The following is a 21379-nucleotide window of genomic DNA, read 5'->3' as shown; positions in this document are numbered from 1 at the left end:
AGCAGACCATGTGGTCGTTCTGTTTCTCTGTGACTTGATGCGGTGGCCAGTAACGCTCTCTCTCTTATTCTAAGGTCTGACAAGGACGGAAAGTGAGTGAATGCGTGTGGATCGTTCCATCCCAGCTTTTGGTAGGTTGTTCCAAGCCTGGTCTAGTAGTATTTAATCTCCCGACCAAGAATGAATTCTCTGGATCCCAAGTGTAACGAATTGAAGAAGAGCTACGATTCGTGCTTCAATCTGTGGTTTTCTGAGAAGTTCCTCAAAGGCGATTCCGCGGATGACATGTGCAAGCCCATATTCATGGTCTACCAAGAATGTGTTAGGGTACGGAATTGTCTTTGTCTCGAGTGATCATTGTCTGGGGAGATATAAGTAATAAATCGGGTGCGGTAAAGCGTTCATTGCCGCCCTTAACCAAGACCAGAGTCGAAATCGGGCATACTAGAAATGGGCCTATAGTGCAGTGTGTGGTATCGATTCAATTTACAATTGAATTACATATGCGATTCGCCATTCTTTCAAGGCGATTTCAAGAATAATGTTGAGCAGTTTGCATTGGATAATAAGAAATCTTCTTGCCAAAAACTCCGTTGTCCCTTATGTTATAATGTAAGCCCAATGACTACTCATTTGCAAAAAAAACGTATCATTGCCTGCTGTCGTTTGACAGTCCAATCAATTCAAGGAGAAAACTTATAATTATCAATTTTAATAATCGTTTTGTATTGATTTAGGTAAGTTATATATGACTGACTGAAAGCTACCTAACTAACAAATATGGTGCAATCCTCAGCTTTTTACTGATTTTGCGTTCTATCCTTACAGAAAGCCATCGAAGAGCAAAACATCAACTTGAAAGAGATTGACAAAGAAGTGCTGGGCACCCCAAACGAGAAAACGCCCCCGCCCCCAGAGACCAAGTGATTTCAGTGCTCAACCCTTAGACTTTTTTGTTAGCTCCATTCACTTTCGTAGTCATGAGTGCCCCCACCACGCCCGGAGGGGGCGTGGGAATCCTCCGTCGTCGCTCCCACGAGGAATCGCCCAATCGGAGTGCATCGCCCAGAAGATCCGGGGTTCATTTTGAGCCGCCTCCCAACTTGGGCGAAATCCTGGTCAAGTACAATCAGGGCGGAAACAACGTGATCGAACTCGAAGGATTCATCACGCACATGCGGAATCAACGAGGCACCGCCCTGATCGCATGGCTCCAGAGCCTGCAGGAGAACATTGTCCACCTGAAACCCAAATTGGAGCACTTTGTCTTGTCCACCCTGCATATTCCTTGGATCGGTCAGGAGAAGGCGGTGGTATCAGCATTCAAGCACTTCCTAGCCAATCTCGTCTCAGCCCACAGCTTCTACACCAAGCCCATCACCCAAATGCTTCTGAGGAACTTCAACTCCAAAGCCAAAAGCGACGAAGAGTTGGATCAAGAGAAATTAGTCTTTGTCAACACGCACGAGGCCTTGCGGGGAATTTTGGCAGTGGCTCCTCTAGGGGCCAAACAGTCCATTCTTCATTACGTGAAGGTCACCATGCCGTTCATGCTCATTCGGATCCCGTCAGTCCACACCAAATACATCGAGAATATCATCCACTTAACGGGATACTTGGGCTCTGAAGAGGAAAGAGTCGCCATTTTGCGCATCGTTGTCGACCGTCTCGTCCAATTAGACGCTTACCTCCCGAAAATGAACGAATACGAGGAAGAGGACGACAACGAGGAAAACGAGGAAGAGCTCTTTCCCCTTGAGAGACCCGCAGTAACCCAACTCTCAGACGCTGAAATTGCCAGAGTGAACCTGGATCAAGCCATGGTGGTCATGTTTCAATACATCACTCAACGCTATGAATCCGGCGACGCGCTCCCGCTTTATTCAGATCTTCTGCGCGTTTTTGAGCTCTACATCCTGCCCACTTACGCCACGGGCCATGTTCAGTTCCTTCTATTCCATTTCCTCACCTTGGATGCCTCCCGTAAGTTTACCGTCTGTTTCCTGGATTGGTTGTGGAGGAAGTTCCAGAGCCCGAACACGCCCCAAATCATTCGTCAGAGCACCATCGCCTACATGGCCAGTCTAATGGCTAGAGGGAAGCACGTCGACATCGACCAGGCGGCCTCTTACCTAGAGAAGATTGTGGCGTGGATTCACGCCTACATCGGGGCTAGGGATGGAGGCGCCCAATCCGCCCATGATTACAAATATGTGGACCCCAAGGCCCACGGGCCGTTCTACGCCGCCTGCCAGTCCACTTTCTACTTGTTCGCCTTCAGGCATCAGGAATTCGTTCAAAGTGAGAAGTGGCTGGTCTTCCTGCGCGGATTGAACTTTTCCACTATTGTGACCGCCAATTTGAACCCGTTGCGCGTGTGTTTGCCGCCTGTGGTGAAGAATTTTGCCGCCATTGCGCGCCACTATCAGTTGGTCTACTGTGATACCATAATCGAGCGAAATAATCGCATCAATTTGCCCATTGTGGGTGGACTGAGCTCTTTGGGAACGGGCGAGGGCAAGCCCGTACTTTTGGATTCGTTTTTCCCGTTTGATCCGTACATGTTGAAACTCTCCAAAGAGTTCGTCACTAGTAATTACCGGGTGTATCAAGGCGCCATGATTGAGAGTGACATTGAAGATAGCGATGAAGAGGACGAGGGTGAGCCAGAGGATATGGATGTCACGGATATTCTAGGCAGTCTCCCGAAAACCCCGTCAGCCCTGCATGATCAGAATGTTTTAAACCAATTCATGTATGGATCTTCGCCTGGGTTCAAAGTCTAGACTGATTCTGAAAGGGGTTTCCCATTGCCAAAAGATTATTTTTCATGCCCGTTACTCGTACCACCAATAAATATGTTTCATTCGAACCACAATGACCGAGCGTTTGCTAGACTATATTTTTTGCTCTTTTTTGGGCACCCTGGTATTTCACAACATGAGAGACATGTGAATTGACTCCCGGTACAGGAGAAGATCCTGTTGAGAGTTGGAAGTAAAAGAAAGATGAATGCTGGCATAAGTGCTCGATTGATAACCACGCCTATTTATTACGCCAATGGGCCGCCTCATATTGGTCATCTATATTCAACCGTGTTAGCTGATGCCTTTCATAGATATCAGCGTCTATTGGGTAAAGTAAAAGAACAAATGAGGGTGGATTTTTTACCACGGTTAACTCGAATGTAAAACAGCGTTCGTCAATGACCTGTGACGAAAATGATCATATATTTCGATTGCAAAAAACACTATCAGTTTAACTTGAATGCCTTTAAAAGTCTTGAAAAAGTCTGCCTGGAAACCTGTTTCACGAATTCATGGTCGACAAATTGTTGACACTGAAATCCGATGAATGCATTATGGCGCCAGATGTAGGTCTTTACAATAAACCGGAAAGAAGTATGAATTGCCATTTTCTGATCCGATAATGTGGTTATTACATCTTAAAAAATCATTATTCATCCCTCTGAAGTGTTCTTTTTCTTAAAACAATTGGCCAATAACTTCAAGTTTTTCTAGTTCCTTATGTGTCTTTTTACAGGGAGGAAAAGCATATTGACAACTGGGACAGATGAACATGGCTCCAAGATTCAAAAGAAGGCCATGGACACTCAACAGGATCCTAGAGTCTACGTCAACCACATATCTTCTCAATATCGAGCCTTGTTTGAAGAGTGCCAAATCGATTTTCAGGATTTTATTCGAACCACAGATTCTAGCCATCTTGAAACAGTCCAACAAACTTGGTCAAAAATGTCTGAGAATGGATTTATCTCCAAAAAGCAACACTCGGGGTGGTACTGCTTACCAGACGAAGCTTTTGTACCTGAAGACCAAACCGAACTCGTGAATGGGAACATGAGAACTTCCAAAGAATCTGGTCATCCACTAGAATGGACCGAAGAAGATAACTACACCTTTAGCGTTTGTCAATTTCAAGAGACCATCCATAAATGGCTCAAAGATAACAGAATCGTCAAGCCCCATCTATTCATGGGTAGTTTGGATTCCTTGTTCAGCTCGCCGATTCCCGACCTCTCACTATCAAGACCCACTTCTCGCGTTTCTTGGGGAATCCCCGTGCCTCAAGATCCAACGCAGACTATCTACGTCTGGTTCGATGCCCTTCTTAATTATCTGACCATGGGTCAGAAACACAATATTTGGCCAGCCGATGTTCACGTGGTGGGCAAAGACATCCTCAAATTTCACGCCATCTATTTTCCCGCCTTTCTCCTGGCTAATGACCTAGCCTTGCCCAAACGAATATTTTGTCATTCCCATTGGACGGTGGATCACAAGAAGATGTCCAAATCCTTGAACAATGTAGTCGATCCCAGACAGGCCATGTCAATCACAGGGCCCGAAGGTCTTCGGTACTACTTGCTCAGACAGGGCGTTCCCGGCTATGATAACAATTTTGACGAGGACAAATTGGTTCACTATTTTAATCAAGAACTGGCCGACACCCTTGGCAATTTGCTTTCGCGTTGCACTGGAGCGAAACTCAACCCTGAGCAAATACGGAAACCGGTAAATCAGGAGCTTTTAGACTTGGCGCTACTTTCTCCATTGGCGCGAAAAATCGTTGAAAGTCAAGAAAGACTTCCGAATCAAGTGACTGAGTGCTTTGAGGAGTTCAATTTTTATCAGGGCATAACCGCTATCATGGATCTCTTAAGGGCCACAAATACTTTTGTCCACGAAGAGCAACCCTGGAAAATGAAGGACAATCCATCGCGGAGAGATCTTGTGATCCATTTATCATTGGAAAGTCTCCGGATCGCAGGGATATTACTGCAGCCCATCATCCCTGGTATAAGTAGTAATCTTCTTAATAAGCTTAATGTGACCAACAGACTATGGAGCGGCGTAACAGAGACTGGAAAAGAACCTGTTCCATTGAAAATGGATGGTGCTGTCCTTGTTCAGAAGATCAAATGAAATAATTCCGTGATGTAAAAGTGCTTGTATTAGTCATCAATCAGGAGCCATTGAAGTTGAATCGGAATGAATTGTCGGATGATTGGAAGTTCAAATGGGAACTAGTTGAAGGGCCCGGTGTGTCAGTGGGTGGAGGACGTGCCGATGTGGCACTCCCAAAATTGAACCGAAATTCAGTCCCAGCAGGATTGGTCTGCTGTGCCGATTTTTTAAAAAACTGAGATGTCATCGGAGGTTTGGTTTGGTCCTTGAGCGAGGGAGCTGAAAGATAGTGCTGGATTAGAAACACGATTTCGTCTTACTCAATAGGTCAGTTCTTACCTATTTTGAATTTGTCGTTTTCTAGTTCCATTTGGGCTCGGTAATCTCCGAAGGTGGATCTCATGAGCATTCGTTTCTTGGGGATGGGTGCTTTAGGGCTTTCCAATGATTTCAATGTTTTGACGGCTTCCTTTGCTGTGACATGATTTGGGTTGAAATCACGATCATAACTACGTCAACCTAGTTTGAATATACCTTGTTTGTCGGAGAGCGTTCCGGAATGCAGATTGTCTCTTAGTCTGCCAATACACCAGCCCAGCTCTTGTTCGTATTTTTTGAGGGATTCCTCGTCCATGTCTAAAAAAAATATCACTTGAGCAGCTATGGGAAAAAGACAAATCGTTATTTCACAGGATATTGAAAACGCATTGCAAGCCTTTCTTTATTAATCATGTTCTTCGAATGCCTTCATTTTAAGATAGAACTCCATATCCTGAATGAACTGTTTGTTTTCTTGAACTTGAGCTTGCCATTGGAAGAACCATTGGCCAAGATCGTTTGAAGAAAGTGGATTTGACGGAATGAGTTGACCCGGATCAGGGTGAGGGAGATCGTATGGAAAGCTGAAGTTTGACACGGGCTCAAAATCGGCTGCGACTTCTTGGGAGTGGTTCCATTTGACGTCTTGGTATTCCTCCGAGATGACCTCGGGAATTTCCTCGCGATTCTTAACGATGTTCAGGACCTCCTCAAGTTTGAGGCTTTGGAAGTATTTCTCTGCCTGATTTGACTCTCTTTCAAAAAAAGATCGCTTAGCTTGTAAGTATAGGTCGGCAGCTTCCTGAACTTGGTTAGGAATCTCTAATGACGGAATCACAGTCTCTTCAAACTTCTTGGTGATTCTCTTGTCTTTCTTGAATCGTTTGACGTCTTCAAGGAAGTCTCCAAATTGTAGATCCTCTAATCCGGGTTTCAATTTGATGGCAGTTCTTTTATTATTCACAAAGAAGAAAGACTTCAAAAGTGTGCTGGCGTTCTTGACCTTCTCTTCGAAATCTTCCTCTAGCATTTGATCATCAATAATTCCAGCTTCTTCTTCCTCAAGCCCGAATTCATAATCATGATCGTAATCGCCATCATCTTCCAAATCTTCGGTGTCACAATGACCCAACAGCTGCAATCCAGTAACCGGTTTGTTCAAAACCCTCTCTTCCTCGGGAACTTTGACCCATTGTAAATCGGCAAAGGCGTCTTGGGAACTGTCAATTTTGGTCGCCGAATTAGATTCAGTCTTGACTTCATCTTTGCTTGTGTTATCTTCCTTCTTGGGCCTTCTACGGAAACCGGCCGTTTCATCAGGGTCACACTCTTTTCCTTCCAACAAGCACATTTTGGTCCGATCACAAGTCCAAAGATCAAAGTTTTCAGGGAGATCTTTTACATTGGCCAAGATTACGATTTGGGCTTTGGTGTGGAACACGATTTTTCTCAGATTGTCATACTCGTCACCCTCAGCCGCCAAAGTGACGGTCAACCCGCGCGATCCAAATCGCCCAGCTCGTCCGATGCGATGCAAATACGTACTAGCATCCCAAGGTACATCCACATTGATAACCAGGTCCACGTTTTGAGCATCTATGCCTCGAGCGGTGAGATCGGTGGAGAAAAGAATGCGGCATTGGAATTGTTTCAAGCAACTGATTGCCTGTAATCGCTCACTTTGATCTTGACTGGCCGAGATGAAGACCGCTGGCCAGCCTTGAGCCAAGGCCTTTTCACACATGGCCTGAGCTCGCACCGAGTAGTTGCTGAATACAAGGCATTGGTTGAAAGACACTGAGGCTAACAAGTCTAAAAGTGCTTTCAACTTAAATGCAACCTGCCGCTGGACTTGTGGATGAGCCCGAACTGGGCGCACGAATTGAGCCACGCCGTGCAGGACCTGATCGTCTTGACCCAATCGCACGTGATTGGGTTGATGCATGAGTGTGGAGGCAATCTGAGCCAAATCATCTGGATAGGTCGCTGACAAGGCCATGACCTGCTTGCGTTCTGGCAAGCGATGAGCGATCCAGCGGACGTCCGACAAAAAGTCACCATCCATGAGCCGGTCAGCTTCGTCGAGAACGAAGAGTTTGATGGCATCGGGTTTGAGGGCCCGTTCCATCAGTAGCTGTTTGATACGTCCGGGCGAGCCTACGGCTACATGGCAACTTTTTACTTTGGCCACATCGTCGGCCAAAGGGGTACCCCCGATAAAAGCTTGGGCCTTCAAGCCGGGCATACCCGAGCCTACTTCCAAAGCTACCCGAGCGCCCTGCACCGCGATTTCGCGGGTAGGTGCTAAGACCAGTGTCTGAACGGCTTTCTTGGTCACATCTAAGCGGTGTAAAGCGGCTAAGACGTAAACCAAGGTTTTTCCTGTGCCGCTTTTGGCTTGAACGATCATATCCAAGCCCGTTTGAGCTACGGGAAGAGCCCGCCATTGAATCGGAGAGGGACGAACGAACCCTGCATTGGCTAATCTGTGAAGGAGACAAGAGATTAGTCAGTGGAGAGATGATTGCGCCATTATGGAGCCTCCTACCCGAATTGAATGGGCTTGGCGAATTGAAAGTGAGCAAAGGTTTTGTCCTTCAGCTCATCTTCTAGGACGTCCTGGGTTCGACTCCACGCCGGATCTGAGGGTGTATCGAGGTCCTCTCGAATATCATGAGCCAATCGGATCACGGTCGAGGCCGACATTGCGAGGTATTATTTTCGGCATGTAATCACTGGCTCTGAATAACGATCGGTGATTTCGGCATGCTTTTGTTTTCCTTTCGTAAAGCGCTCAATTTTGGAGTCAATGTTAATCTGTGAATGAGATCCTAAGATCAAACAATGGAGAGGCAAAGCTTATAGGTACTTGATGGTTGTATAGGCGATGAAAACAATATTCAGTTAACTAAAAATTATAAGTTTTTTGCTGACTTACTTACCACTATACTGAGAATGTAAGCCCCAGGAGTGAAAGATTGATGGATGTTGGACGCATCGTTTGTAGATTCCTTCTAGATATTTGAATGAAAAATGATTTTTTTCCCCCTATTTTCTATGTTTATTTAGATCATGCGAACTAAATAAAATAAAATAACATGTTTGTCAGTGTTTGATTTTGTATAACTTTTATTGCAGTATGAAATTCGAGGGAGGACTAGAAACTGAGCTATGTATTGGCAATTTTGGCCCATGCATTTGCGTGAATTCATGGGCAATCCCCTTATACATGTAGTAGTTAATATCTTATCTTATCTGAGGGTCCACTTTTTTGTCATTATGTCTCTCTATATCTGACTCAGGAGTTTTAGATGATCAAACCTTCGTGACCATTTCCTTTATCCTTTAAATGGAAGTTAATAAGAATTCACTTGATAGTACTTCATATTATAAAGGTCTTTTAGCCTTTTTGGTATGCATGGGTTTGACTAGACATGCCAAACATATAGCCCTTTAAAAGTCGCCCGTCTCAAATCGGACCCTATTCGAAGCCAAAACTCACTGCTGAATTCGTTATGCAAATCCATCTATCTTACTTCATCCCCCATTAACGCATTCCCATTTCCACTTTCAAGGAGGGTCTTGAATCCTGAATCCTGAATACTTGACCCGCTGGCCCTGTTGCCACAACCAGGCTATTCAGGCCGGAGTTGACCCATGACCTCCAAATGGGCCGTACTTTCTCAGGGTGACGTAACCCATCTACCCACGTTCCCATTAGTCTTGAAAGTTATAGCATTTTTAGCCATTTCACGACGCATTTACGACTCATCCAGGCTATGTCCTTGTGGGTTAACCATGACTATGTTTTTCATACCACCATGTCCAAAGTCACAAGGATCAGGGTACTTGTCTCAGCCATTCCGCGTCACCCTGTATTCGGGAGTGGAGTTGTGGTCTCCCAAAGGAAGAACCTGGGCACGATCAGCTACACCATTGTGTCTTTCTTCGGGCCAAATCACCTTCTAATCCCACAAACTTGCCTCACATGACCTTCAAACCCCATCCCCTACAACGGATGTACGGTACAGCAGGTGTCTTTCTTCGGGCCAAATCACCTTCTAATCCCACAAACTTGCCTCACATGACCTTCAAACCCCATCCCCTACAAAATTGGACGTAAACTTGGACTTCTTCAACGCATTATCTTAAGCACCGATTTGACCTAACGAATTTCGCCCAAGTTCCTCCGAATGGCATAACTGGCCCCCAGCCCAGTGAATCCGTCAAGGAAGGAACTCCTTAACGCCCAAGACACATCTCCTGGGAGCTTCCAACGCACACACCATGGGTCATTCTCCATGAGGGTTTCGCGTCCCAGATTGTGAATATCCCTTTTGTGAGATTGCATCGCCTGTTACCGTGCTGTTAATGACCCTCGAAAACTCCATCTGGATCCGCGTTGTTCCCACTTTCAACCCTCGACCCACCCAGTCATTTACTATCAGACTCAACACTCTTGAAAGGCATTGAATGGATTGGATATGGATCATCAATTCTGGTGTGAGTCTGAATTGACGTGCATCTGAATGGCGAATGGTTTGATTCATACGCAATTGGTTTATACTAAACCCTGAATTTTTTCATTATGACGGTTCAAAAGAGTTGATCTTTTAGGAGTAGTTTTGAACTCGCAGGGATTATTCCATTGTTTTTCATCATGTAAGCCTTGAACTGTCCGAAAAAGGTTAGCGCAAACAAAGAGTGTGTCAGGAGGAAATGCGCTATTTAGGGCGGGATTAGCATACCCTGGCTGAAGGGGAAATTCAAACTAAACTTTGGACAGCCGAAAATCCAGGTCTATTACTCACACTCTTATCTTTTGGCGTCCTCGTCCTGAGTTCTCTATATTCTTGATAAGAAAACGTCCTCAATAGTTCGTGTCTTGGTCATTTTAGTGAACGGTTGTGAGTGCTAGCCGACATCATGCCGCCACCTCCACCGCCACCGGGTCCCCCACCACCACCGGTGGGTGGGTTATCACCCGCCAAATTAGGCGTACCCGCTGGTCCCACGGATCGGGGTGCGCTATTAAAATCCATTCAGCAAGGCAAGGCCTTGAAAAAAACGGTGACCAATGATCGGAGTGGTCCGAGTGTGGGTGGCAAACCCACTGCCCCAGCTCAAAGTGGAAATGGCCGGGCCGGAGGGGCTAGTTTGGGTCAAGCCTCTAGTGCTTCTACCCCTAAATTACCGGGTATTGGGGGAATCTTTGCGGGTGGATTCCCCACCCTAAATCGAACACAAGGTGGAGTCCACACTGGACGAGCCGCAGGTGAGCTTTTTGTTGAATTGAGGGAAAATACGGTAATGTGACTGAGGTTGGACCTAAACATTGAATTGGTTTTATTTATTTTCTTACCAAGAACAACGCCAATGGAGATTAGGTTGATACGTTGTATAGGATGCGAGTTTATTTTGTTGCCATCCTTGCCAAAGGTTTTAGTCAACCTCTGTGGGAAATATTTGTCGTGATTTATCAAATGTCAAGTTTTCTATTGTAGTTGAATTGCGTTTGATGTGGTCTCATTTTGGACGAAAAGAAAATATTTTTTGACACCGTGTTTTACAATATAATTTTCATTATTCAGTTGTTTACCCCGCCAATCAGAGTCAATGAGTGTTTATTGTGATATTTTTTTTTTCACCAAACCGCTCAACTGCGTTATATTACAACAAATGTCCAAACAATTGATACTTACTTTTTCATCTACCGTGGTTTCTTTTACAGATGTCAGTCATAGCACCACTAATCTTGCATCAACGCCGAAGGTCAATGCCAATACTAGCATTTCGAGTACGCCTCAAAATGGTAGTCAAGGTCGGAATTACTTCAACCGGTCAAATTCAAATGCAGGCATCCATCAGCACAATTCGTTCTCCTCCTCTAGTCTGGTAAGAACAATGAATGTCCGAATTAAATCAATGCTTCTTTTGTCTGGTGAACTCTATATTGATACGATTAGCGAGAGACCTTCCATCTGATGGTGATTTTCCTTTGATCTCTCTTTCTCCCTCATTCTCTTCCTCCCTCCACAAAAAAGCTGTATTCATCAAGGTCTATGTCGGATGAGAAATACAACTTCTTCTTTTCTTCTTCATCTGGGGTAATTAATGAACAAGATATTTTTGCTATTCTCTCGTAATTCTTCAGTTGTGATTGCACATTCCACACCTCTTGTTATTTCCCACAACACTGTTACGGAATCAGTCTTTCATTTCTAAGAGTTCAATAAGGTCACAGGTCATTGTCTTCTTACTTTCCCCCTTTTCCAAACCGTAATCATTTTATTTCTTTATTTTTACTACATTAAGCCTTCCAAAGTTTTAAGACTTGTCATCACAAAAATCTGCTCAGGAAAGTGTCATTCACTGCCTCTTAGATTAGTGCATGAAAAGTGTATGTCACGGTTTAGAACTCAATATGTCAAAATCAATAGTGAACTATTTTTGATTGATGAGGTAAGTGTTTTCCTCAATTGCACCATCTCTTCTATCCCTGCTCTTTGTAATCGTGTTCTGTGCCAATCCTCAAAAAGCGTGTTACCCTTTTATCCAGGACTTCTTAAACTCTCGGTCCAAAACAAACTCGAGTGTAAACCACAACAACAACAGCTACCATACCATAAACAAGGAGACGGGGCGCCCCGGAGATCCTCCCAAGCTCAAACCCCGCCCTCCTTCCCTGATCCGAAGCCCAAGCATTAGTAAACTGGTCAATAGTTTTGAGAGTATAGAGAGGGAAGAGGACATCTACCGGCGGAATTGTGCCGAAATTGTCGCCACAGCGGGTTTTCGAGGGCCCACTCAGTTGAGCTCAAGTCTCAGCCCTAACCCCACCTCTCTCTGCCAAACCCATTTTAAGACACACTGTAAGGCTCGATAACGTCTCTTATTGAGGGAATATCTGGGATCCAGGATCGAAACATTTCTTAACCAAGCCTTGTACAGACCGGCGATTCACAGACGGGGACGCAGGGCATAAACTAATTACTAATATGTACATGTCAGAAGGGTATTGGACAAAGGGAGACTACGTATTTCAGTGATCTCCATAACCAATTAGACGCGGCATCTGGGGTCCGTTTTTATTCATTCTCTAGGCTTGGGATGTTTGGCCAACCACCGCATGGAGCAATCGTTATGCTTTGGTCGGTGATGTTGGTTTTCTTGCTTTCGTTTTTTTCTCGGTTTCAATTTTATCCAACAGACGTGTACATATGTGCCTTCCCACTGAGTTAAGCTCAGAAACGGGGTGTTTCTGTATTCGGTTGCATCTTGGTCATTGTTTCCAAACGACGGCTAACCAACAAAACCGTCGGACATTGTGACTGGTTGATGATGCTTTTCCTTATCAGTGCAAAACCCGAGTAAATATTGTTCTTCCTATTTTGTTCCTTTCTATTGATTCTTGTTTTTGCCATCAAATCGTCGGATCCTCTTTAACAGAAGCCAGGTTCTAGAGCTTCGTTTTGCTTCACCCTGTAGCAATTCGGTTTGGGAAATATGTCCACTTCGTTTTCTTTCCCTTCATAATTTGGCGTCGACCTGCTTGTGGTGGGAAACTTTTCCACCTCAAAGGCGTTGACTGAGAATGCTTGAGAATCTTCCTCCTCTCAGAACAATTGCGTAAATGACCAACATCACATAAATAATGATCTAGTTTGAGTTCTGGTACTTTCTAAAGACTCGGATGTCTTTATCACAAAGCGGACGCGTCAGATTACTTAGAAATCAATCCATTATAAATCTCAAAATCACGCCGCATTGAAATACGGTAACTAACTGCATGCAAGTGCTATGCTCAGAGTTGCCTCAATAAAGAAGCCGACACTGTTCTGTTGCAGGATGTACGGCATTCCTGTTAGGCTCAAAAGATTACCGTAAGTCACCCCACATGTTGAGCGTGTTGTGGAGAATCTCGTTCCACGCGACATATTTTTCTCCAAGTGCCAGAATCCGCGTCTGATTGAGGGAAAGTACTCTCGATTAAGAATCGGTTGCGACGGTTTCTAACCTGAAGAATTTTCTTCTCGCGCGCTCTTCCCAAACTTTCGGTGCAATCCATTGTTAGTCTTTCTAGAGTGGTCGGATCGGCTCCAAGTCTGACTGTCGAGAGGATTGAGCTCGAAGGTCCATTTGTGAAGAACCTTGTTCTAAAACCAAATCACTTTATAATGTTGTCTATTGAAAGTGAGACCGATAAAGAGTAGGAGAGACTGCTCGTTTTGCCATTTTGAGCAGGAGTGAGAAGAAGCTCTAGTGTGAAACAGAAGCTCGCCCTTATGATTGTTGCCTTAGCGGAGCTAGGGGAAGCCATTGAAGTGTTCTGGTGGTCTTTCGCAGATGTTCCAAGGTATTCAAGGCCAAATGATCCGTTTCTCGCATCCTTCGTAGCGTAGAAGAGTGCTGGTTGTGAAAGGCCAACATCGATCGATCATGTTGAATAATTGAAAGTAGCGGTTGGATCGAAATGTTCTAGCTCCCAAGATGAATGTGGGAGCCGTGAAGTGTCGAATAACCGGGAATTCCGGGGGCCTTTCGAGTGCCCATCGTCCTGCCACCACTGCAGGGTTTCCGAATGTGAAAACTCTTGCTCGAAGTGAATACATCCGGAGATTCTCCTACAATTGTGCCCGAAGACATTTGCCCTCTGGGCGATGGCTAAATCGACAAGGGAGCTCACCTTCATTCCTCGAGGACGACTTGCTTCACATCGAGGATCTTTCTATGTTCCAAAAGACTGGTTCCCTCACAAGCATTGTATGACATAGATACTAACTACCTTGCACTTGGTGACACCTAACCCTACTAACACATCTACTTTAAAGCATCCCCCGGCATTATGGCATGACTGATTAACTTCGTAGTGTAGATAAGAAATCGCTCCTCGGGTTTTTTTTTCGCTTTGCTCAATGAAAATAACGGAAGTGTTCTCAAGCCTATCTTGAACAGCACCAACTATGGGACCTAATCCTAAACGAACCCGAACAACATGGTGACACGTCAATGACTCTCATGCATATTCTCTTCACACAGAACTCCACACCCTCGCTGACTCCTCCGAGTGCTAGTCCCGGCCCCTCCGTCGGATCCTCTTCTTCCTCTTCTTATCGAAAACCAAGCCACGCCCCAGGCCCGCCAGAAAATTTGGTGCCTCGGGCTAAGCCCTCAAGTAAGGTACAGCATCCTAATTCCAAACCACCACCTCCCCCTGTGCCAAATGGGACTGGTCCGTCATCCTTGAATGGTGGTGGTCAGCCGCCTCCCAAGCCTCGACACACTCTAATTCAAACAGTGGGTAACCAACCCGCCATGCGGGCCAAGAGTTTTAACCACAAAGCTCAGAATCCGGGTTATGAGAGCCAGAGGTCGAGGGACGATTCGTCTCTGTCCGCCCCTCCACCACCAACTCGGACGGTGTCACAGAGCAGTGGGACTTTGAAACGACCTGGTGGTCCTGCTCCGCCTCCACCCACGGGGGGGATGGGCCGAGTAGCCACTCGGTCTGCCCCCATGAAACCCCCAACACAACCTCCCCCACCCCCACCACACCGTGATCCAGGAGGTCACAGTCAACCACAGCCTTCAGTTGTTCAGAAGCAGGCGTCGGTAAGATTTGATCGTTTGAAACCGCATTCAAACGGGATTTCCATTTTGTTTTTCCCTGTCCTCTATAGTCACACTATGCCCGAAGTAACGTGAACATGGGTGGCGGATCTAATGACGCCCCCACACCGCCCACAAGGCGACATTCCCTCAGAAACAACAACCATAGCAGCAACAACAACGTCAGTTCTGGCTACAATTCGTCGGCCTCCTCAAACTCGGGCGGAGAAAGCTTTGAGCAACGCTTCCAAAACCGATTCAAGACGCCGCAATTTCTGCCGCCTCCCGAGCCATACGTGGGGGTGACCAAGACTTACCCCAGCAAGACACAACCGCAACGTACGTATAAAGAGGGGCAAATTGTGGAGAGCAATTCAAGAAGTAATTTCAACCAAAAGCAAGCCGTTTTGAAACTTCGAAACTGTTGAATCGGCGTTGCTCGCACAACATTGGTCGCCCATGTCGTAGTTTTGAAAATCGTTAGTATAGAACTTTGTGCATTTATTGACCTGGAACAAATCGTTTGTGGGTGGTGGGTATGGTGATTGTGTGTAGGTGTCTTTTGGGAGATGTAGTGTAATATTTTTTTCTCTCAATGCCCTCAGATCTACGGTTTCAAGCGTCACCTGCCCAATGATTCAGTGCCCATGCTTTGATTTGCTTTTCAACGCACTTACCTTTGTCTCACGTACTTTCCTACATCCTTGATTCTTTCAGTGGACTTTCCACCTGATATTTGGATGGCTCAAGTCACTCTCCATCAGTTCCACGTGGACGAGTTTGACGACGAGTTTGATTATTGGGACTCGTCTTGAGCCGCCATCGAAACTCGGCCTTCATTGTTTTTTCTTCTAATACCCATTCACTCTTAACCTTTTAAATGCAAATTGGGCTTTCGAGTGCTAATATTAATTGACCTTGTTTTCGTTCGTGTTCCTCCCTCAGCTATTGAATTTGTGCTTTTGTATCGTCCTCTTTTGTCCTCTTGTCTAGTGTCCGGGCGTCACGGGAGTATGGCTAAGAGGAATCCGGCTCCTCAACCTCCATCCCAACCCCATGGGGCAATGCAAACCCATATTCAATTGGGCAACCAACAAATGTGGGCCGGAAACACCTCCAGATGCTAATAATGTACTTTGAATGGCACTTGTTGCTTTGAGACGACATCTAGTGCGGTGTGAGTGAAAACAAAGAAGGGACGTAACCTTCAGCAATCGCAAGGAATCCCAGTTGTGATATCAAGAGCGAAGATTTATAACCCCAACGAACCCGGGAGATTGCAAACGGATCCGTTGACGCGCTGCTATCCTTACAACTACTAGTACTACTACTACTACTACTACTACTACTACTACTACTACTACTACTACTACTACTACTACTACTACTTCTACTACTACTCCTGCTACTACTCCTGCTACTACCTTTTAATTGAATTTGGATCATCATTGTCGCTTCGACCACGACTACTACTACTACTACACCTATTATCATTAATACTATGACAACTTCGATACTATACACCTTTAAAATAATAATAATTCCATCAAATTTATAATGTCAGAGGAATCTAATATTGTGACCATCATCCAACCCCTGATTACTGTATGGATAAGTAAGCATGCTGCCTAACTTTGGATATTTTCTCCCCTCTGCGCCGATTTGGAACAGTTTGTTCCCTTTATCGTCTTTAGTGCCAAATTCATTCAGACTCCCGATCCGTTCTAGATTTTATTCTGCTCTGTCCTTACATAACCTCTTGCCCTTGAACATCCTTGTCTCAAAAGCTTTGAACAACCCCCAACTGGACCCCTTATCAAGATCAATGACGATAGAAATTATCATGAAGTCGTGTTATCTACAAAAGAACTTCCATCTATTTTTTTGTACCCAACAGACTTTCAACATTTAACTTACTGTAATGAATTATGGATTTATGATTAATAAAGTAACCTAAACTTGTTCCATTCCAAATCAATTTGTAGAGACTTTACGTTAAGACTCATATGATTTATTGCTTTTCATATTAGCTGTACAAAGGCTACATCATGGTTATTTTTCGTTCTCCCTTTAATCATGAAGTTGCCGGAATTTGTCAGCAAAAATAGGGTGGTAAAACCCGGGTTTAAATACTTCCAGGTGTGACCAGCCGAACTCACTTTCGCTTATTGATACGGCAATTAATTTGTAAGCGTATCAAGCATATACGGTACTACATCGAAATCCTTGACGGTGAATGGCGTTGGTCCTCTTTGATCTTTATGGTCAAAGTGTCAATGACCAAGGAGGGATACTTCGGAAGTTAATAAATTTTAAGTTGTTTGAAATTGACGGTTTTATTGCAGATGTCCAAGAGAAAACAAAATGCTTTTGTTTGTATTGAGTTTTGGGTTCTTAGATGCGTAAAAAACTGGCGCAAATGATTGTCATGAAGTCCTTGTGAGACTTCATGTACTGTTGAGGAGATATCCGTCGGCAAAAGTAGTAAAACAACATAAATGTGCTTTAGTGTCAGATTTACAATATCTAGGCAGCTGAAACGAGTTGCTTGATTTAAAGTTGAATATTTTAGGCATCTACCAAGGTATATAGAAAGACAGCTATCTAGCCATCTTTAGGCTTTGTACAAACCTCATGTGTTTTTTTATCCCGAAAGTACTTCCTTACTTGTTTAAAAACTTCAAAATCTTTTCAATTTTCGAAAATTGGACGTGTTTTTGATGACTGTTGTCGAGTCGAGTTAAGCGAGTTGTCCGTTGGGTTGAGTTGTCCGCTGGGTCGATTTTTCCGCGTGGTCGGTTGTCCGGCGGGTTCGAGTTGTCCTTGATCGAGTTGTCCTGGGTCGAGTTATCCAGTCACCATTGGTAAGATACGTTAAAGTTGGTCCCGACAATTCCCCTCTGGTTGTTTCTTAAAATAGGTAGGATTTAATACCTTCGTTTCGAAAATCAAGAGTACTTGGCTTTAACCAGGGCTTGAACGCTACCGGTAACGGGTTACTTTTTTTTTTTAATTAGGGAAAGAAAAATGTGTAAAGGTTTCCTCCTCGATTATTTTTAAAGCTCCGTCTCAAATGCACTGACTTTTTGCTACAGATAGGATCAAACATCTATCTTGACTTTGCCAGGGCCTTTGACAAGCTAGATGATGGCCTATTAGTTAACAGGCTCCATGAGATTGGAATCCAAGGCAAGGTTCTCAATTGGTTAATAAGGTTCATTTGGGGTAGGAAGCAATTAGTTAAGGTCGAGGGATCCCTTAGTGACATACATCGAATCGGTTCTGCGCCGTTTTACTAAGGGAATGCCTGGAACAGGTGGGCTTACTTACCATGAGCGTCTGGTAAAGCTTCGGTGTGAGTCCATACAGTCTCGCCGTGAAAAGAATGATATAATGTGGACATTCAAATTACTCAACGGACATGTCAAAGTGTTGGTGGGCAACAATGAAGAAGAGGCATTTTATTATTTGAAGGACAAAAATCATCGCGAAACATGTCCATCTACACATTATACCAAAACTCCTTTATCTGCCACTGCATGGTGTTGGAGTGGTTGCCACAATAAACAATACATGATATCATACAATCGCAAACCATGTAATCTTTAAAAGAGTAGTTTGTATTGGTAGCAAATATAGAAGTTGGCAATTTGATTTTTGAAACCCAGCACAACCTTTTTGCATTTGCATTTCTTTAACAGCCTTGCTCAACACCGGAAGGATGGGGGGGATAACGATGCTCAAACTGGGCATGTTGCCAAGAAAAATCCGCTCAAAGGAGCACCTGAACGACAGTCGAGAATCAGCACCCCGTTGCAAACTTAAAATGTGGCTAACTCGCTCGAAAATCAAAGAAATCCTTCAATGGTCCAACCCTTTAGAGTCAGGGATCACCTTTGGAACGGTGTTGGTCTTGCTCACCGCAGTTCGACATGTCTCCCTCATCTCGGCTTTCAGTACCTTGGTACTAGCCTTGCTCACTGCCACCATGGCATTTAGGATCTACCGAAGCGTCTTGGCCGCCATCAACAAGACCAACGATGGCCATCCATTTCAGGTAACTTGTGGAGCTCACATGTGTGCGTACATTTGTTCTAAACTCAGCGATATTCTTCTTGGTCCAGGTACATTTGGAAATAGACTTGACCTTACCTGATAATCAAGTCCACGAACTGGCCCTTTGGTTACTAACTTACCTGAATGAAGCCCTAGCAGGAATGAAGTCTGTATTTCTTCTCCAAGACGTTTTTGCCACGACCAAATTTGCAGCAAGTAAGGATCTCTAAGGCCACTCAAAATATCTTGGGAAATTGTTCGTCTATGCCTAATTTCTTTCAGCCATGTATTCCATGACTTACGTAGGCAAATGGATGAATGGATTGACTCTTCTGATTCTGGTATGGGTGATTTTATTCACTTTACCCAAGATTTACAAGGACAATCAAGCTGTCGTTGATGAGGGCTTGGCTCCCATGAAGATGAAAATGGATGAGCTCTCGCTCAAAATGCGTGAGATTTTTCCAAGTCAACACACGCCCGCCAAAACGGATTAAATTTTGGCGGGAATGTTTAAAATCAGGATGTGGAGAAACTCCCATTACCTTTGTTGCGCCATGTTGCAGCCCTTGAGATGTGTTTTTGTAAGTTTGAAATAAAAGGTCAACGATGCGATTGATGACGAAAACTGGGGTTTTATCATAGGCCTTTTTAGATCAATTTGTGGTAAGGTGGACAATTGTGTGGTCAATCAATTCATGGGAATTTGAGATTTGACACTCAGTTTACTAACATCTCTTGATCAGTCACAAGTGATTCAGCGCCGCTCAATGTCTACAATGAAGGTCGTAATCCTAACCTTGTTCATCAGCCAAATTGGCTTGAGCTTTCAAGCTAATGGTCTCAATACCATGAGCGACTTGCCTCCAATGGATCAAGCAAAAGATTCAAAGTTGGATATGTTGGGAAATGAGCGACAAGAAGTTGGCGGAGGTAGGGTACTCCTCCCCCTGGAATCTGAACATACAATGAAGAATCACACAACAACAACGACGACGACTATCCCTACAACTACAACAGCTACTACAACTACTACAACTACTACAACTACTACAACTGCTACAACTGCTACAACCTCTACTACTACTTCTACTACTACTTCTACTACCACTGCTACAACCACTACTACGACCACAACTACGTCCATTACCACTACTCTAACAACAACCACTTCGACCAAAACATCTTCGCCCTTCACCTTTCCGGACCCCACAACAACCACAGATAAAACGCCTTCGCCGTTTACTTTTCCGGATCCAACTACTTCAACCACCAAAACATCGTCTCCTTTCACCTTCCCAGATCCAACAACTTCGACGGAAAAGTCTTCTCCATTTACTTTTCCGGATCCAACATCATCCACCAATCCATCAACTCATATTTACACATTTTCGCCCACAAGCACAGAAAGCACAACGGTGTCACCTTTTACGTTCCCTACTCCAACCGATAAACCTCCCTTGGGCGGTGATTTGATTCCCATTATCGTTGGATGCGTTTTGGGCGGTACCGTCATTGTTGTCCTGATTGGCTATTGCATAGCCAGAATGAGAAGCCGAAATAATGACCCTGAAGCTGACCAGCTCATTGAGTAAACTTGAAATACATGCACCACATGGTTGGGTTGAACACTGAAGATTTAAAGTAGACATAAAGTGTCAATAAAACTCTCTCCAGATTCGAAGATTCTATCAACCTTGAAAGTTGTAGGCATGACTTACCGACTTCTAAATCTTAACATTGTTTGAGCAAGTCCTCAAAAGTATTTTGATCATAGCTTCTCGTGAATAAACCTATTTTTCGGCAACGGCTTCATGATCTACAGGGTTGTCCAGATATTTTGTATCAAAGCAAGGTATTTTAAATATGTTGCATCCAGCTTGAATGGTCTCACAAATAGCTCATTTTGAAAGATGCATCTTCTTTGTGTACGGAAGGTGTAGTTGGTTGGTTCTCATTGCTTCTTTAAAAAACCATGCATCTTATTCAAAATGGGTATGAAAGCAATGTTCTGTCATTCTATATGCACCTTTTAACTAAAATCTGATTCCAACAGGTTTATATAAAAGACATCCAAAACGTGTTTGATAAAGCCTGAAACTTTCTTAAGACCAAATGGTGAAATACTGCGACTCTGACATGGAGAGGCTTGTACTACGATTTGGACTTTGAATTGCAATACTTGGCAAAATGTTAAGTACTCTCTGAACCTTGAGATACATCAGAAAGGAGCATTTTACTCACACATTTTGACTTCTCTTCTTCATTCCTAATTGGAGCCCTTGCCTCAAAATATCCAGACTAACCTGCATATCGTCAATTGTAGAAGAGCACAGGAGTAGATATCCTGATGTTCAAAACGAATGTTAAGAATGAGACTGTTTCTCAACTTCTGTACATTCATTGCGGCTCAGCTCAGAATGAATTGATCAACTCACTAACATTACAGTTTGCACAAAATCTCACGA

The 21379-nt window shown here is 44.2% G+C and overlaps 6 protein-coding genes across 10 annotated transcripts in view; 4 read left to right on the top strand and 2 right to left on the bottom strand.

Moving 5' to 3' along the window:
- Positions 1 to 6: 6 nt before the first annotated feature.
- On the top strand, positions 7 to 2878 carry LOC131882617 (RNA polymerase I-specific transcription initiation factor RRN3-like). The gene is made up of 2 exons (XM_059229811.1): positions 7 to 131; positions 829 to 2878. Exon 2 carries the CDS (start codon positions 981 to 983, stop codon positions 2784 to 2786), a length of 1806 nt encoding a protein of 601 aa, XP_059085794.1. The 5' UTR covers positions 7 to 131; positions 829 to 980; the 3' UTR covers positions 2787 to 2878.
- A 47-nt stretch (positions 2879 to 2925) lies between these two features.
- LOC131882620 (methionine--tRNA ligase, mitochondrial-like) lies at positions 2926 to 9255 on the top strand. Of its 2 annotated transcripts, none has more exons than XM_059229817.1 (3): positions 2926 to 3135; positions 3544 to 4818; positions 9078 to 9255. In XM_059229817.1, the coding sequence occupies exons 1-3, from the start codon at positions 3009 to 3011 to the stop codon at positions 9236 to 9238; spliced, it is 1563 nt and encodes a 520-aa protein (XP_059085800.1). In that variant the 5' UTR covers positions 2926 to 3008; the 3' UTR covers positions 9239 to 9255. The 2 variants fall into 2 exon arrangements, with proteins under 2 accessions (XP_059085800.1, XP_059085801.1); XM_059229818.1 differs by having other exon boundaries at positions 2927 to 3135; positions 3544 to 4966; positions 9138 to 9168.
- LOC131882627 (UPF0488 protein C8orf33 homolog) lies at positions 4952 to 5597 on the bottom strand. The gene is made up of 3 exons (XM_059229832.1): positions 5463 to 5597; positions 5268 to 5402; positions 4952 to 5207 (listed from the first exon to the last, which is right to left on the bottom strand). The coding sequence occupies exons 1-3, from the start codon at positions 5560 to 5562 to the stop codon at positions 4987 to 4989; spliced, it is 456 nt and encodes a 151-aa protein (XP_059085815.1). The 5' UTR covers positions 5563 to 5597; the 3' UTR covers positions 4952 to 4986.
- LOC131882615 (probable ATP-dependent RNA helicase DDX20) lies at positions 5564 to 8083 on the bottom strand. Its single transcript, XM_059229808.1, has 2 exons — positions 7795 to 8083; positions 5564 to 7732 (listed from the first exon to the last, which is right to left on the bottom strand). Exons 1-2 carry the CDS (start codon positions 7950 to 7952, stop codon positions 5653 to 5655), a joined length of 2238 nt encoding a protein of 745 aa, XP_059085791.1. The 5' UTR covers positions 7953 to 8083; the 3' UTR covers positions 5564 to 5652.
- Positions 9256 to 9292: 37 nt separating the features above from the next.
- Positions 9293 to 19950, top strand: LOC131882616 (WAS/WASL-interacting protein family member 1-like). 4 transcript variants are annotated; one of them, XR_009373512.1, is made up of 10 exons: positions 9293 to 9749; positions 10145 to 10521; positions 10978 to 11141; positions 11291 to 11353; positions 14286 to 14858; positions 14927 to 15194; positions 18557 to 18912; positions 18980 to 19127; positions 19194 to 19495; positions 19567 to 19950. XR_009373512.1 is itself a non-coding variant. In XM_059229810.1 (9 exons), exons 2-9 carry the CDS (start codon positions 10173 to 10175, stop codon positions 19406 to 19408), a joined length of 2136 nt encoding a protein of 711 aa, XP_059085793.1. In that variant the 5' UTR covers positions 9294 to 9749; positions 10145 to 10172; the 3' UTR covers positions 19409 to 19526. The 4 variants fall into 4 exon arrangements, 1 of the variants encoding a protein (XP_059085793.1); XR_009373511.1 differs by having other exon boundaries at positions 19557 to 19950; XM_059229810.1 differs by lacking the exon at positions 19567 to 19950 and having other exon boundaries at positions 9294 to 9749; positions 19194 to 19526.
- LOC131881524 (uncharacterized) overlaps positions 19682 to 21379 on the top strand; it is a 6254-nt gene continuing 4556 nt past the window's right edge. The window contains exon 1 of the mRNA XM_059228410.1: positions 19682 to 20502. Coding sequence (XP_059084393.1) covers positions 19682 to 20502 — 821 coding nt within the window. The remainder of the gene's footprint in view (positions 20503 to 21379) is intronic.

This window comes from Tigriopus californicus, chromosome 6, assembly GCF_007210705.1.
Source record: "Tigriopus californicus strain San Diego chromosome 6, Tcal_SD_v2.1, whole genome shotgun sequence".
In the NCBI taxonomy this organism is placed as follows: domain Eukaryota; kingdom Metazoa; phylum Arthropoda; class Copepoda; order Harpacticoida; family Harpacticidae; genus Tigriopus; species Tigriopus californicus.
The sequence above is the reverse complement of the archived record's forward strand: the minus strand, read 5'-3'. Positions and strand labels throughout refer to the sequence as shown.